This window comes from Labrus mixtus, chromosome 1 (genome assembly GCF_963584025.1).
Source record: "Labrus mixtus chromosome 1, fLabMix1.1, whole genome shotgun sequence".
NCBI classification, from domain to species: Eukaryota; Metazoa; Chordata; class Actinopteri; order Labriformes; family Labridae; genus Labrus; species Labrus mixtus.
In genome coordinates, this window is record NC_083612.1 from 31,372,633 (window position 1) to 31,389,108 (window position 16,476).

The following is a 16,476-nucleotide window of genomic DNA, read 5'->3' on the forward strand; positions in this document are numbered from 1 at the left end:
CTGTTCACTTTCTCATTCAACAATTCTGATTGGTTGGTGACCTCAGTGGCTAATGACAGTCCCTGTTTACACTCTACTAACTCAAGAACAGCTGTCTCAGGATTACTCTATGACCACAGGAAGTGTGATGCTCTACATGATTTTTTGGGCAAGCTCCAGAGTGTTAAGGCGTGTTAAATCGCCCAAAGTATGTTTGGAACAATGTTTTGCCAAAGTGTTTGAAACTTTGTAACTAGAAGTGTATACTGCCTTTGTAGTTAGATATGATACATTTTTGACTTCAACGAGTATACAGTGCAAATTTAATGTTGTTGTTTAAATTTAGTTGATATGAATTGTTTCTATGATGCATCGTGATGCGGACGTGGACCATTCTCAATGGATGCAGTGGCAGAACATAAGTGATTATTACGTACTGATGTTGCTTGTAGTTTTGCCTGTGTCCATTGATGAAAAAGTAACCTTGTGCAGTAATATGGAAAATGATGCATAAAGATGCATCGTGATATCAAATCGTTGACGGAATCATGGAATAGAAACGTGAGACAAGTGAAGATGGCGGCAGTGGCTCAGTCTGTAGGGACTTGGGTTGGGAACTGGAGGGTCACCAGTTCAAGTCCCAAGTGCGGACCAAATCTGGAAGTTGGTCTGGTAGCTGGAGAGGTGCCAGAGCAGTCCCCGAGCACTGCAGAGGTTCCCTTGAGCAAGGCACCGAACCCCCAACTGCTCTGGTGCGCTCTCTGCTTAGCAGCTTGTAGCAGCCTCACAGATGGTGACATCTCTCCACTAATGCATGTCCACAGGTCCTGTTTGTGCATGTGTGTGATTCATGTCCCTATAAATAACCGAATTTCCCTCAGGGATTAATAATTTAATTTAGGGATTAAAAAAATGCACAGCTCTAGATATGATACACATTATTGTTCACATAGGAAAATTTGTCTTGGACTTGAATGTTAGACACATTTAGCTTAGTCTCCACAGCAGCATCAAAAACTACAATAAACAACAAAAACAAACACCATGGCGCTACAACCCTAACCCTAGTGAGGACGTCATGATCAACGTAGGCACAGAAGAACGACATCTGCTGCAGCAGAAACTTCTGTCCATGTTGATAAGCAGAACAAATAATTATTATTCATATTTGTTCATCTGTTGCTTTTAGAGTAGCAGCATTATTGTGTTTTATTTCACTCAGTATTTAGTATTAGTACCCCCCCCCCCCCATTAAACCCCCTGCAACTGTGCTGCTCCCCGCTGTGGAGACATGCCTCATACTTAGTGAAGCTGTGGAAGTGTTTGCTACGAGGTTATCTTCTTTCAATTAGAATTAGGAAATTGTTACATCAGGTGTTGTCCTTCTCAAAGTTGACTTGGTTCATCTCACTCACAGACAAGCTTTTGTTTAGTTTTTTTTTTTTTGTAGCAGTTTCTCTTTCTCTGTTTTTCCACTTCTTGCCAAGGAATATTTGGCCCTGAATCTTAATTTCACCTAAAAGCTGTGATTTTCTCATGCCAGCAAAAACAGGCGTCAATGAGCACAGCACCACACATATTTGAAACACTTAAGAAGTCAAAAACGTGGGCGCCGAGTGGAGGAACAGGGCTAATCGATTCATAGTTAGCTCGCTACTTTCTGCTCATGTGCTTTTCAGTAGAATGAAAATCTTTGGTTTTTTATCCTTTAAATGTTTTGACGCCTTAGATACGTTAACAGGCATTCAGACATGTACCTTATTTTCTCTGGAGATATAGTAGGAATATTGTGTGCCAATGTTTCTGCCTCGGTTTGTGTCTTGCCTCTCCACCTCCTCCGTCCCTGATCAAGATGCTGTTTCAAACAACCTTGCCGTAAGGCTTTCTATGCTGCTTTCTATGCTGCTAAATCATCCTTTACTGCACATCATCAGCTCTGCTGTCAGAGGTGATGTTACAGCAGGGTATCATAACATCTGCTTCTTGAAAAAGAAAATCCTCTGGTTTGTTCAGAACAATAACAGAGCAGCTCAACTCTTTCTCTCTGCAGCATGAAAACACATTAACAACACCAAAGAGACCTAAATGCTGCCATAATGTGGTCTTTGAATGAGTAATTACATTTGTTTTTGAGCTTGCAGTATAGATAGTGAGTGTGTGTGTGTGTGTGTGTGTGTGTGTGTGTGTGTGTGTGTGTGTGTGTGTGTGTTTTGAACGTCCCTGTCACCTGACCCCAGCCCTCCTCTCCTGTTTCCCGGGGAAACAAGAGGAAGATGTTGGGAGAGAGCTTTTTAGCCAGGTTGCTTCCATTCATATATTGTACTTCACATGGATACTGATCCTCCAGCCCTCCCCCCTCCGGCTCTGGAAGAACTGCCTATAATTTACATGTAACCAAAGCCACATACTTTCCGATTTATTGTGTGTCTGAAGAAAAGAGGGGGCCAGATGCTGAGTGTCCAGTTGCTGAGGTTGTGATGTTTTGCTTTTGAAAAAGTGGCCTCTGACCTGCTTGAGGTGTAATGGCTGTTTAAACAGTCGTGATTAAGTTTGAGGGTTTATTTAGAAGTGAGCAGCTACACGCTCAGTAATCTGCTTTCTAGGAGAAATCGAAGCACATATCTGTCAAAATTATTTGTGAGAAACCCCCGATTTGAAGACTTGAAATACCCACATAGACTGACTGTGTTACTGCTGGGAAGTTTTCTTCATTATATGCTAGTAAGAACTTTAAGGGCCGCTAGACCAAAATCACTGACAGCTCCTGAGAGAATTATTGTTGAGTTCGGTGCAGAAATCACGTCAAGGGTTAGTCATTGTCTGTGCTCCGAGCAGGTCGTCGTCGTTGATGGCTTCACGGGAGAGTTTGCCTCTCGAGTTGGTTTATTTGTAACGTAAACTCTGTGATGAATCATTTGACCTCATGTGAATGGGAATGTTTTCTTTTAAGGAAGGCCTCTGAGAAGTTTAGTTTCAAAGTGCCTGCGCTTGTCATAACACAATCCAGTGATTTATCAGCAGCTAGTAGGTTCCTGTATTCCTGTTTGTTTTTTTTTATATTTCTTTCAGTTTTTTTTTCGTTCTTCTTCTCTTGAGTAGGTTCCTCCTGGGGTCTGGAGCTCCAGAGCGAGGCAGAGTTTGCTGAGACATAGCTCGCTTGGTAGCCTTGGGCTTTGTTTAACCATGCATAATTGAGCCCTCCTCTTGGCTTACTCCCATGGTTGCACCCTTTTTTCATGAAATGGCCAAGAATGCAAACTACCCCCCCACCCCCACCCTCCACTTCAGCCGACCTTCCCTGGAGGACCTCGATCAGACAGTCACAAAGTGTACCAGACCTGCTTATCAGAGGGGGCAGGCCTGCAGGGATGGGCGCACATTAAACAGCACACGCACTGAGAGCTCTGTTGGCATGCATGTGCACACACAGACACACAAGTGGACTGGGTTTCCAAGGTTTAAGGTCAGATGGGTCCAGATTTTATCTTTCAACCTGATTAAATATATGTTTCTTTTGTGCGACAGTTATAGTCAACCAAAAGTGAAGCGACAGGTTGTTGTTTTTTTCCACAGTGGTTCTCCTCTTACAGCTAATATTTAAGTACAATCAGACACAAACATAATGTGTCCCCCTGCTGCTTATCGTGTAGCCATCACTCTCCCCCGCTGAGAGTTTTCCACAACTACAGTCAATATCTGTGCAACTGCGAGGCAGTGTGTTGTTGAAAATAAGCATGCCGTCTCCGGGTAGAGTATAAAAATAATAAAAGACGTCGCTTCAGGCTGGATGAGCAGACTGTCAACCGCAAGGCTGATGACTCATTGGTGTGTTACAGTAATCCAAGCGGCCTCTGAAAGCTCTGGCATGAGAAGAGAGCTCAGGGGCTTGAATTTCTCAAATCATTCACCGCCACCAGTTGCACCTGCCAGGCAGCGGAAATCAGAAAGTTGGAAAACAGAGAACGCACAGTTCTTTGCTTTGTTCCTGGAGTCGTGCAGTACTACTGCACACTAATTATAACAGCCATATTAGAAATAATTGGATTATGATAAGAATAAAGCATGACTCAAACTATACTGCGGTGGCTATATCGAGGCCTGCATCATTTTGTATAGAGGGATAATTGTAGTGATATAACATACAGCATCATCTGTATAAACAAGTGTTGTCATTAGAAGGAGGTCAGTGAGCACTGAGCTATAACAAGCTTGTAGCTGAATCATATTTTAACCTTTCTGGCCGGCAGTTTAGTTCCTCCTCTGACGAATAACAGGCAGACCAGATGCTTTTCGACATACATGACATTGCTGTAGATTTGAGCTTAAATTATTTTGACTGCCAGTTAACTTTAGCTGTTGTGTAGGCACAATGCATCACATCCATCCCCTGGCAGCTCATCGTGACACCCCAGTCCTTTTCTTTTTTTTTTTTTCTTATGGGAAATATTAGTCTTTATTTTGAGCTGCAGCATGAAACTGTTCAGTCCTCTATCGTCCTGACAACATAATGTGTAGAGATTTAATGGTGTTAGGAGGATTACGAGCAGGACTTTTGTGTGATTTGTATCACATATAAATACAGCTGCAGAGAACTCAAAGTTTATCTGCTTTCAAATCCCAAAAGCTCCCAGGCTACAAGATGAGAAAATAACAGTGCACCACAGAGTGGGATTTTTATTAACGCTATTTCTTTTTCAGAGAACGCTTCAGAGGGAGAGCTTTCTCTCTCAGACACACTTTTATCCCTCTTCTGCACTACTGAAGACGTGTTAGCCTCTGCAGTTGTTGCATCAGCTTTGTTCTGGCAATTTAAAAAAGTCCTCTCTGCCTCTTCACATACCGCAGACCTGTCATTGTCCAATATGTTCTGTTAAATTAGACGTAATACATGAAAAGAAAACCTTGCAAAAGTGTAACATCTTTGAAGCTGTGTTCTGATTTGTGTCTTGAAATCAGCCTGGAAATTGAAAATCGCACCTGTTAACTCTTTTGCTATGGTTACTCATTTCGTTCAGACTGACACTGCAGCAACCTGAACAAGTAGGTTGGTTTCTATTATTAGGCACTACGCAGTCAATCAGATACAGGTATTGAAGTATAAGGAATATTTCATCAGTCTTAGTACATCTTATTCTTTCTTGCCGTGTGTTTGCATAAACCCCAGGTTATTTGCTTTCTTACAAAGAGAAAGAGAAACAATCTTTTATTATCTGTATGGCCTTAAGAAGCAGGTAATTCATTATTATAAGTATCAATTAAAAACAATCCTGGTGCTGCAATTCTCCACTGTTGACTACTTCACTGTACCAGATGTTCTTTGGTGCACATAAGCACTCATCACAAGGATCACATTTTGGGAACCACTGGCATAGATCATATTGGCATAGATCATATTGGCACAGATCACATTGGCACAGATCACATTGGCACAGATCACATTGGCACAGATCACATTGGCACAGATCACAAAGATCACATTGGCATAGATCACACAGATCACATTGGCACAGATCACATTGGCACAGATCACAAAGATCACATTGGCACAGATCACACAGATCACATTGGCATAGATCACACAGATCACATTGGCAAAGATCACATAGATCACATTGGCATAGATCACACAGATCACATTGGCACAGATCACACAGATCACATTGGCAAAGATCACATTGGCATAGATCACACAGATCACATTGGCAAAGATCACATTGGCATAGATCACACAGATCACATTGGCAAAGATCACATTGGCATAGATCACACAGATCACATTGGCAAAGATCACAGATCACATTGGCATAGATCACACAGATCACATTGGCACAGATCACACAGATCACATTGGCACAGATCACATTGGCATAGATCACACAGATCACATTGGCACAGATCACACAGATCACATTGGCACAGATCACAAAGCTAGGCAGGCTGGAGGGGCAATGAAGGTGTAAGTCTGTATAAAAATGAATCGTAATCAGAACCCAATACATAAAACATTAACGGGGCGTTTGTTTACCTTGCTGGCTCAAGAAACCATGCAGCAATTACTGGTCAAAAATAGAATCATGTTACTGACTCAACTGCATAATTTATGCTGGATAATATGTACCTCTTACCACTGAGTTGTCACCAAAAGTACTGAAGTCTTGTTGAGGCTGCAGGCCTGCACAGGCTCACCACGGCACAGTGTACAAAATCTCTTTGAAGCTCCTTAGTAAGCAAATCACCACATTTATCTGTCCTTCCAGCCTGGAAGAGCTCTGGTTTCTCTGCCAGAGACTCAGAGAGACTGAATCTGTTGCATCCAACCAGGAAGAACAAGAAACAACACCTCTCATTAGACGGGGTTGTTGTCAGTGAAACATTACAAAGCTTTGTATGAAATGACAGGAGACTGTCGTTTCTGCCAGTTAGTATAGATGTTACACTTCTGAAGAGAGTTGAAAGCACTTGAATGTCTTCATATCTTTTTGCTGTATGCGACCTTAGATGAATAAAACCAGCCATGTAATGAGCTCTGTCAGTGTGAACAAAGGAAAGCCCACGTTGTATTGGACTCTCCAAAGATGTTACACATACAGGATTTGCATTGTTTCGGCCTTTGGCACTGCCCAAAATGTGGAAAAGAATCAATGCAAGGACACCAGAAGGAAATACACCAACTGAAGCTTTGTTGAACCTCCCCAAAAATCAACAGTGTACATGTAACTTGTGATTTGAAAACAACAAACAATAGTGAGGCAGCTTACAGAGATGTTTGTCAGATTGATCAGAAATGTCATCCATCAGTGTTTTTCCACTGATATTACATGTTTTAATGCTTAGTGTCAGCTATTACCAGAGCACTGGATAAGAAAGACAAAAAACATTCTGAATACAAATTCATATGTTGGTGTTATTTATGCTCCTAGCCTCTTGATGATATAGATGAACCAAGACTTCTCACTCTCTTTCATGACTTCCTAGCCCTGAAGTAGACCCTGTGTGGGTCAAATCCAGATTGTATGTTGTAAAAAGATTTTTAAAATGAACCAACTGGTAATTCTGGTGCGAGGGTGATTACATTTAACCACATTTTCACGCACATCGCTACTGCTGACTATTGTTTTGAAGAAGTGATTTCAGGTAATTTACCAATTTGCAATAACGGACACTTAAGCACAGTAGCTGCAAAGACTGTACTTTTTGTCATTAGAGGCAAATTAGTAAGGATTTGGTAATAGTTTCACCTGAACACAAGACCAGTAAAACGATGATATGACCAGTATGCATGGGTCCGTTTAGAGGGGAAGTACTAGTGAGATGTGTTGTACCATGTGTTCAGTCAAAAGAGCCAATCCAGCTGAAACACTGTGTTTAGCTTTTCTAAGAGATTATAGTTAGAACCCAGAGAGTTCTGAAAATGGCACAATAACGTCATGTCATGTCCACCATCAAAAACTCTGAAACGTAGAGGAACAGTCACGCTGACACACAGTCACACCACTTGACCAATAGGAAGTTAACAATTACTTCTACACTGAATCCAACATTGAAGTTAGAACCTTTTTATGTTATTCTCATATGACATTGATAGAGGTAAGTGAACATAACTCTAAGTTTCTTAGAGTCTCCAGACTTTGTTGCCCTGAGTTCAGACTCACAGGTTGACTGTCATCTAAGGCAGCATTAAAGAATCCTATCATCTTTACTCAGATCATCAGGCTTAAAGCGCAACCTTGACTTTTATAGATACCCTGAAACATGTGATTGAGAGAAATTGTTAGCAGCAGCTTGGTTTAATTGTGAAGTTATTAAATATCAAGTTCTTATAACTCAAGTGAAGTATGTTGAAGCTGTATTTTACCATTTTACGAGCCTTATCTTGGCTTAAATGGGAAATAACCTCATTTGAGAACAGAAACCACGTAAGAATATCCCGTTTTTTTTAGAGTAAAGCTCACCCTCTAGGGGTGTAAACTGTTAAATTAAAGGGTTACAGGTTTTATTAAAGGGTTGAATTAAAGCTCAAAAGCTACTTGTAGTTTAATTTGCGCTGTCATGGAAAAGACCACATATCATGAATGATCCAAGAATTCAAGGATAATACAACTTCCTGGAAAAAAAACACAGCTCATTATTTAAATTACACTGTTTGGTTCACGTTTTGGTCTGAACACCAAAAACCTTCAGATAACTGAAATAGAAGTTACCTTAAAGTAAATATGTAAGATATTTAATGAATTAAATCATACAATGACCTCACTATATGATCAGACATTAAGGAAACATGCCGTGTTAAAGTGCTGGCTTCTCTGCCAACAATGCAGCAGTCAGTATGTCCTCCTACTAAGTTCCAATTCTGGTCCTGAATGGTCTATAATGATGATTTCACACTTGCAGAAAACTCCAGATAAACTCTGATGTTTGCAGGAGCAGCTGTATGTTTGAACGCAAACAGCCACATTTTCACTCTGACTTTATCCAGAGTTTCTCCTGCCAGACCACTAGTGGGAGGGGGTGGTGACTTTATATGTCTGTGCACGTAATTGAGAGGCTGGATTACATGTTCTGTTCATCAGTATGTTCTTCTCTACTCTTTTGTTGATATTGTGCTGCCATTGAACTATGCATAGCATTGATATAACGACAAATATTCTGTGGTGTCGTATAGTGGACTCTGTTGCTTCATCCGACACTGGAGGGTTGGTTTTTTCTTTTTTGTTACATCTTCCCCTCAGGACCCCCCCCCCCCCCCCCCCCCCCCCCCCCCTTCATTTTGAAAAGGGATAGGCCCTTTCCGAATTGTCACAGTTCAGTAGGCAGTACGTACTTTTCAGTATGGAGTTTCAGTATACTGAACTTTCGTGGTCATTCAGTAGGCATTTTTTGGGTCCACCTCAGTATACTGAACATTTCAGTATGGATACTAACTTCCGGGTTTCATGCAGTATGGATCAGATGCGTGCTTTCAGGAAATGAATTGTATTTTAACTCCCACAATGCTGTGCGAAATTAAACGTAAATTGTCACTTCACGTCCGCCTCCAAATCAAAACAAACGAGCGTGGATTAATTTAATCTTAATTTAAAGTCCCGACTGAAATCACTACTTTAAATTAACAACAAAAAATGAAACAAATATCTGCATTATTATAAAACCTTTCTCCCTCTATTTAAATAATGATTTCACTATTTAAATGTGTCTTTATTGGTTTATTTTATATTCTGTATATTACTGTCGACAAAAAACAAAAATAAACGGGTGAATGCAGCCGGTTCGGGTAACGTAAATGACGCCACTTCCAAACTGAATGAATCAGAAGAAGTAGGAACAAATATCTACCTACTGTGTGTGCATACTGAATAGTAGGTACTAACAGTATACAGCACGGATAGTAGGTACTGTCTACTGACAGATTGAGTAGGTACTTGGCAATTCGGATACAGCCTTAGTCTTCCTGTCACCCATGTCAGGAGAAATTCAGGAAAAGTCCTGAAAAACAGCTTGTTTGTTTTGACCAGAGAAGGTAGGCGGGTTTTAAGGCACCCCCACACAGCCCCACAAGCAACAGTCGTTACAGCGATTGAAGCGGGCAAGCAAATTGGTTCAGATGTAACTGATTCTACCTGACCTAAAACGCCCTAGCATTTTTCCAATAAGCTCCACGATCAGAAACGTTGCAAAACTAGGATCAATATTGCAGATGCTTTTGAAATAGGGAAAGATATTTGAACACAGAAGAGTTTTAAGACCGATGCAGAGCTGTCTAAACACTGAAGCTTCAATGCCCAGAGGTGGCAGGGGGGACAGCTCTCTCTAATACACATCAGAGTTACATATTGCTCCTTTAAATGAAATGAAAAGTCTTCAAAGGTAACTCTTTCTCATTACAGCCCTTTGTGGCTTCTGGTAAGTTTACTGGTTTATTCATGGAAAGCAATGGGTTCCAGAGTCTTACATATTATTAACAGGCTCAATACACCTGCTATACTGGAGTGAAATTTTTAGCAGAATAATACCTTTGCCTTGGTGACACATCAGTCCTCTTTCACCAGAAAAATCATGCATTGCCATGGCAACACTATCACTCAAAATGAGTGCATTATCAGAATGAGCTCTAATTCCTAAATAACCAGAAATTACCGGCAGCCAGCTTTTAGGAGAGCAGAGGTCATCGCCATGAAGCCTCAAATGTACCACTGTGACTTGAAGAACGAGCAACAAGAACAAGAGGAAAAGAACATAGGTTTTTTTTGTTGTAATTATTTTGTGTTTATTTTGTCGTTTATATGAAAGCTTAGGGAAAAGCTTTGTGATATTGTTTTTGTTTAGTTTCAGTGGCTGTTTTATGGGATTTTGTGTCTTTCTAGTGTGCTCAGGCCCAAATTAAACTTAATATTTAATATTCAAACTCAGAGATTTACATTTTCTAAATCTTTCAACCAGTTATAACCTTTAATACACAACAAGTCAGATTTGAGAGGCTCCAATCCTTTACATTTGGATCTCACAATAAGTAGTAAAGCTTGTAATTCCTCTGATTCCTAAGTTTTCTGAAACCTACAGATAAAAACTTGTGAAGAGAGCTTCTGGTACTATCACTTGTTGCACAGTGAGGAGGTTCAGGCTCTCCGTCTGGGGACAAAAGGCCAGAGGAGAGAGAGGCAGGCATTGAGCCCTCCCCCTCCTCTCCTCGGCAAGAGGAGCGGGCAGAGAGCGGGTGTTGGAGAGGTGTGGGGGGTTGAATGGGACCAGCTAGTGACCTCAGGCAGAAAGAATGTCCCCGTTTGCTCAGTCGGCCCGCTCCCCTAGCAGCGTTCCACACAGTCATCAACGCTGGGGCCTTTGTGTTCACCTTCCAGACCCCAAACTCCAGAGCAGAGGCCACAGACGAGCACACAGCAACACCTCGCAGCCCCCGCTGCTGCTATGTTCTCTATAATCTCAATGTTCCTGCCAGTTTAGCCTCTCCAAAGTCCTGGTTTTGAAGACGGTGTCTCTTAAGAGTTCTTCCTCGATCCTGCTTTTCTCTTTGCTCCATGCTACCAAAATGCTAATTGCTCCTCTGTCTCAAAGTCTTAAAAGTCTCACCTATTGTGTGGGCAGCATTCCTCGGCTGCTCTGGCCATTTATGTGGGTGTTAATGTATTGCCATCTCCAAGCATTGTGACACCGTGTTTGTGTGTGAAATACAGCGATTGCATAAATTTCAGCGTTAAAAAGAGAGGGGGGTGGATTTCCCATGCTGGGACACCCATAAAATCAATGGTGACTTGGGACGACAATTAAATCTGACTAATCCAGCAGATTTATGAGATCCGTGCGCTTCTTCTGCCAGGCTCTGGTGAAGTCATCGCGCTGCCAGAGAGACACCGCTGCTGTTAAATGAATTTGAATGGGCTAGCTGTAAGGGGTGCATGGCAGGGGGCTGCAGAAGCCAGCCCGCAGCAGAATTTCTTTTTTAGATTGGATTCAGACTTGGATTCTGATGAATGAAGACTCAACCAGAGGAATTTAGGCTTCTCACTCAGAGCTGGAAGCCCAGCATGCTGAACCTGGGCCTGCTGCAGTGTGGGCATGTATTCACGAGGTGCACCACTGCATCTATTGGCTGTTTTCATACGGTTTAGTCTAGATGTCCAAAATAACGACAAAAAAAACAAAGATGTGTCATCTGAAAGTTGATAAAGTAATAGAAGCACTAGCAACTCAACACATCGCAGAGTTGTATTTGTCAAAGAGGAAGAAGAATGAGGAAAACTAAAACCTGGTGTTCATGTTTGTGTCAGACTTAGAGACATCCTCCCTCCTGTCTGCTTTTGTTGGTTTTTCTTTGAACGATGCACAATGGCAGGGAAGGCAAGAGGAGAGATTTTGGGGGGAGGTTGGGACGAGAGACAGCAGCCCCGCTATATTGATTGTTTATGGGTTGTGAATGGAATCCTGTTGGGATCAATGGTCAAGTAATTAAACGGAGGCACAGGCCGGACGCCGCCTACGTTCAACCAGCCATCTGCTCGGCACTGACCCACTGTTGTGGTTGTAAAAACGGAGAGATTATGGAACAGGCTAACTATATCATTTAATTGGACTTGGAGTGGCGGGAGTTACATTTTTTAATGCATAGCATAAAGTTTGTTTTTTTGCAAACTTTGAGTGTTCTCCAGCACCGTGCATTTCCATAGAGTTGAAGGACTCACTCAAGAAAAAATAATTGGTCAAAAGGGTCAAAACCTAATGTGGATCTCTAACTAAAAAGGTTTCTCTAAGAGGTTATGCTGTGGTGTTTCAGACAAAATCACCTACTGGTTTGAGCCTTTTTTAATTTAAACTGTCTGAAGTTAACTTAAAAAAGGCATTTCTAATATTTTGTGTGGAAAGCCTGTTTTTTTTTGTACTTGTGTCTTGGTGTGTGTGCGCCTACAAATGCTGGTTAGCAGTCCGATATCTGTGTGGTCTCTGGGGTTTTAGAAATGGTTTTCGCCCTGAATGTGTGGTCATCATCATCGAGTGCTTCCCAATGCTACTGGGAGCGCCTGCAGCTTACTGGTGAACGAGTACGTTGGCAGTCCGATCTGTGCTTGTAATATCATCAGCTTTAGGTCCTGTCACATTCTCTGCTTGTTTGTGTACAGGAAACCATGGCGACAGTTGATCATACTCGCTTGTAAATGTTCTTATACTGCAGAATTTTGACACGGCTTATATTTGTGAGGAGGTGCACGTCAGGCTACGTAGGTAGTGTTCTCCGTAGATACAGAGCCACGGGACAGGTCAAGATTCAACACAGAAGTATGAATCAGGCTTTTGAAAGCAACCTTAGGAGAAGACTTAGGCCCAGGCATGAGTGTTGTTTGCAACCAACGATAAAGATGGTCAAATCAATGATTGTTGGGCTTAGATTTCATTTCATAAATGTTGCATTTGAATGTCCTTTACTCAAGGATCTGTGTGTTACTGTATGAAGCACTTTGAGTTGCTCTATGTATGAAGGGTGCTCAATAAATAAACTTGTATCCTTCAACTACCAAAAGCTTCTTAAAAGCACATTTAGCTTGACACCTTCATGTCTGCTAAATGTCTTTTTAGATTTCTAAACTGATGATTTAAATTGTGAGTTTCTTGTCATTATAACAACATCATGGTGGTTTCTCTATTGTCTGATATCTCCCTTTAAACTCAACAAAATACATGAGACAACGTTATAAATGATCTAAGTGGAAGTCTTCATGAAGTGTATCATAGTCCAACATCTTGGATTCAGAAGTTGTTTCTGTGAAATAGATCAGTCAAATCTCTGCTAAACATGTGTTTCTAAAGGTGTTATGACCCTACATGTTGGGCTCATACATTGACTGTTGTAGCATGACCTGCTAACTCAATCCCAACGTCTTCTAGAGCTTCTCTCTAATTTACTTTACGCTGCTCTGTTTCCACGCTGGAGGCTTTTTGTTCTGTTGAATAATATTTGCAGAAGAGGGAAAACAAAGCGGTCCAAGCTAACAAGCTTGCACTTAGTTAACTCATTATGTAAACATGCTGTATGTTTTTTTTCAACAGCTGCTTTCTACCAACCCTGTATGATTGAATTATGACAGGCTCACCCTCAGTACTTTATGTGGGTGCTGAATCCTCAACCAAAAAAATCCACTTCTTTTTTATTGCTGCAGATGTTTCAGTTCAAATCCCTTCTTCAGTGACTTCAGGTGAACAAACTCAGACAGTTTAAGCCTGGCTTAAAACAAGCTAACAGCGTTACGTAGCTACACAGTGTGCTAATGTTGGCATCTTGGACTGCAGCCTCTTTGTATATCTGGTGTGTGGCAAACTGCTTTATGTTTTTTATTGAGTAGTTTAAACTATCTTGACCTGAAAAGAAAAAGACAGCCTAAATATGTGTAAATAAGGGTAAACACTAATTCTTCACTTCACTGACTTAAGATCTCTGCTACAGCCGAACTGTTGTGGTTACATTTAGTCACATCGTAAAATATCTGAAATCAGTTCGTCTTTGCAGCTCATAAACAGTCGTGGCTATTGTTGGCCATTTTGTTTATTATTGCTTTGTGGTCTGTTTTGAAGAAGAAGATACAAAGTTGGTTCTTTGACGGGCTAATAAAAGATGACATTGGATCAGTGTGTTTGCTGGCACACTCTCTTGTACCTGATGAAAAAGGGTTTAAGATTGTGTTTACGGCATTTTGGGATATTGTGGTTACCAATTTAACTATCAGCTGTCCCTGTTGTGAAAAAGTTTGAGGCACCCAACTGTCCATAAATTATTTAATACAGTTCTATTTGAAGGTCTAAGAGGTGTATGAACAAAACTATCAAAAGATGATGCACTTTCACCATGCCGGGGTTTTTCAGCTTATTAACAGGTTTCTGTTTGAGGACTTCTCCATGGCCAGATGTAATTGATGTTGTTTGTTTGAATGTTTGAATGTTTCCTTTGAATAGTTTTGATATAATGTGATGTATTTATCTCTGTAAACGCTGAATCCTTGTCTGCACATCAAATGTACCTTTCTGTACAAATAAAGAAACCTTGAACAGTCAAAACCTCCAAGTGAACTATAATATTTAGATCTCATTGTTGTCTTTCTTCTCAGGGCGGAGGCTGCGAGGGAAAGCGTTCTACAACGTCAACGGGAAGGTTTACTGTGAGGAGGACTTTCTGGTAAGTCTGCTTCATGTTAATCATTTTATTTGATTTTGTTTAGTTATCAAAAGATTTGCTGGTAGCTCCAAAATCACTTCCTAAATGTGGGCTAATAGGAGCGGGTGAAGCAGAGAGCAAAGGATTAAGATCTCAAGCTGCATTCTGCAACCCTCAAGAGGAAACAGACATTGCAGCTACAATTAAGGAGTTTAGCACCACCCCTCCAATTCACACTCATTTCCCCTGAAATCTCCCCGAGGAGCTCAATTACCCCACGAGCTGCTCCACGGCACTCACAATTAAGAGTGGGAGGAGGACAGCTGTAGCTCTCAGGCTCCTGGTCCATCTGCTTCAGGTTACGCTGGCACACATTTGGCCCGCTCTCATGATGCCTTCATGTGCTGTTGGAAATGTTGTAATGTCGGCTTTCTATGATGCTGTTCACAATGCGATCACAATGTTCAAATGAAACGCGATGAAAGTATTTCTGAACATGGAGGAAGGAATGTACAAAAGCTTCCTGTAATAACCTTACAGCACATGCTTCCATACTTCCTGTTTATCTGCAGCTTCCCCAAACAGCTCAACCTGTTGATCTGTTAGGAAATAGCTGCAGTTCCTGTTTTTTGACTGAACAATCACGACTTCTCTGTGATAAACTGATGCAATGGGTAAGATGATGGGGCAAGACTAATCTTCTGCCTGCCTCGTGCAGCTAAGACTTGACTAGTCTGGCCTGTCACCCCGGGGGTGTTTCGAGGGTTTTGGGGGGGGGGGGGGGGGGGGGGGGGGGGGGGGGGGGTGGAAGGTGGTGGCAGATGGTAGATCTAGAGCGGAGGTGTAAGGGGCAGGGGGCAGTCTGTTCATCACTGACCTCCCACCTCCACCTGGTAGTAGCCATGTCTCCCCTCGAACCCCACTCCATCTCCCCCTCCCCTCAAGTCATCAGGTCACACGGCCCGGAGGGTGCTGTGAGCTGCAGATGGTCACCTTCGTTATCTGCCTGTGCTCGGGCTTAAAGGGAAAGGAGCTGCTGATATGACGCTGAGGTCTTTGTTCCCTGTGAGACACCCAGGTGGTCAAGAGAAGATGCTCCCTTATCCTAAAACAAACTTCAAATATAAAAGCATTTCTTAAAGTATTAATATGATGGATGACCTTACAGAAAAGCAGAAACACACAGAAACATTTAAACATACATTATTATAGAGTCCACAGGTCGTAACAGCATGTTGAAGCTGTCAGCTGAGAGACAAAGAAAAACTTTTCATGTTCATTTAAGGAGCGCAGCAGCACCCTCTATAGACGAGTCGCAGACACAAGGTCATGTATGAAAGCAGTACATGGTGTTGCAATGCTTGCATTTCAAACTTTAAAAAAATCACTGCTGATGATTTCTCCGTGTTTTTTTTTGTTTGTCTCACCCACAGTACTCCGGTTTCCAGCAGACGGCTGAGAAGTGTTTTGTGTGCGGTCACCTCATCATGGAGATGGTAAGAGCTTTACCCAACACACAGCTTTTGTTTGCGATCAGATGGGATGGGATGCATCTAAACTTCAATAAAAAGTTGTTGCAGGGTTTTGAGTCATCTATCCGTAGTAGCATAGAATATAATATCAACTTAATCAGGTGTTTGTTTTCCTTACACCTCTTTGATTTAAATTGGTGTGCTGCCGCTGAAAAAACAATAAAAACCTTGTTAACAGCAAATGTAAATTATGTTTTGTATCTATCCTTTAAAAAAATGTATAATGGCTGTACATTAAATATTTCTGCATGAACTCCTTGGTGTCCCTCCAAAGTGTTACCGTTACCTTTCCTGTGTTTGTTCTGTGTCTGTTGA

At 41.6% G+C, this 16,476-nt stretch overlaps 1 protein-coding gene across 1 annotated transcript in view; it reads left to right on the plus strand.

Annotated features, from left to right (window-relative positions):
• wtip (WT1 interacting protein) overlaps positions 1–16,476 on the plus strand; it is a 35,478-nt gene that overhangs the window by 10,503 nt on the left and 8,499 nt on the right. Inside the window, exons 3-4 of the mRNA XM_061042014.1 lie at positions 14,583–14,650; positions 16,063–16,125. Of these exons, the coding sequence (XP_060897997.1) occupies positions 14,583–14,650; positions 16,063–16,125 (131 nt within the window). The remainder of the gene's footprint in view (positions 1–14,582; positions 14,651–16,062; positions 16,126–16,476) is intronic.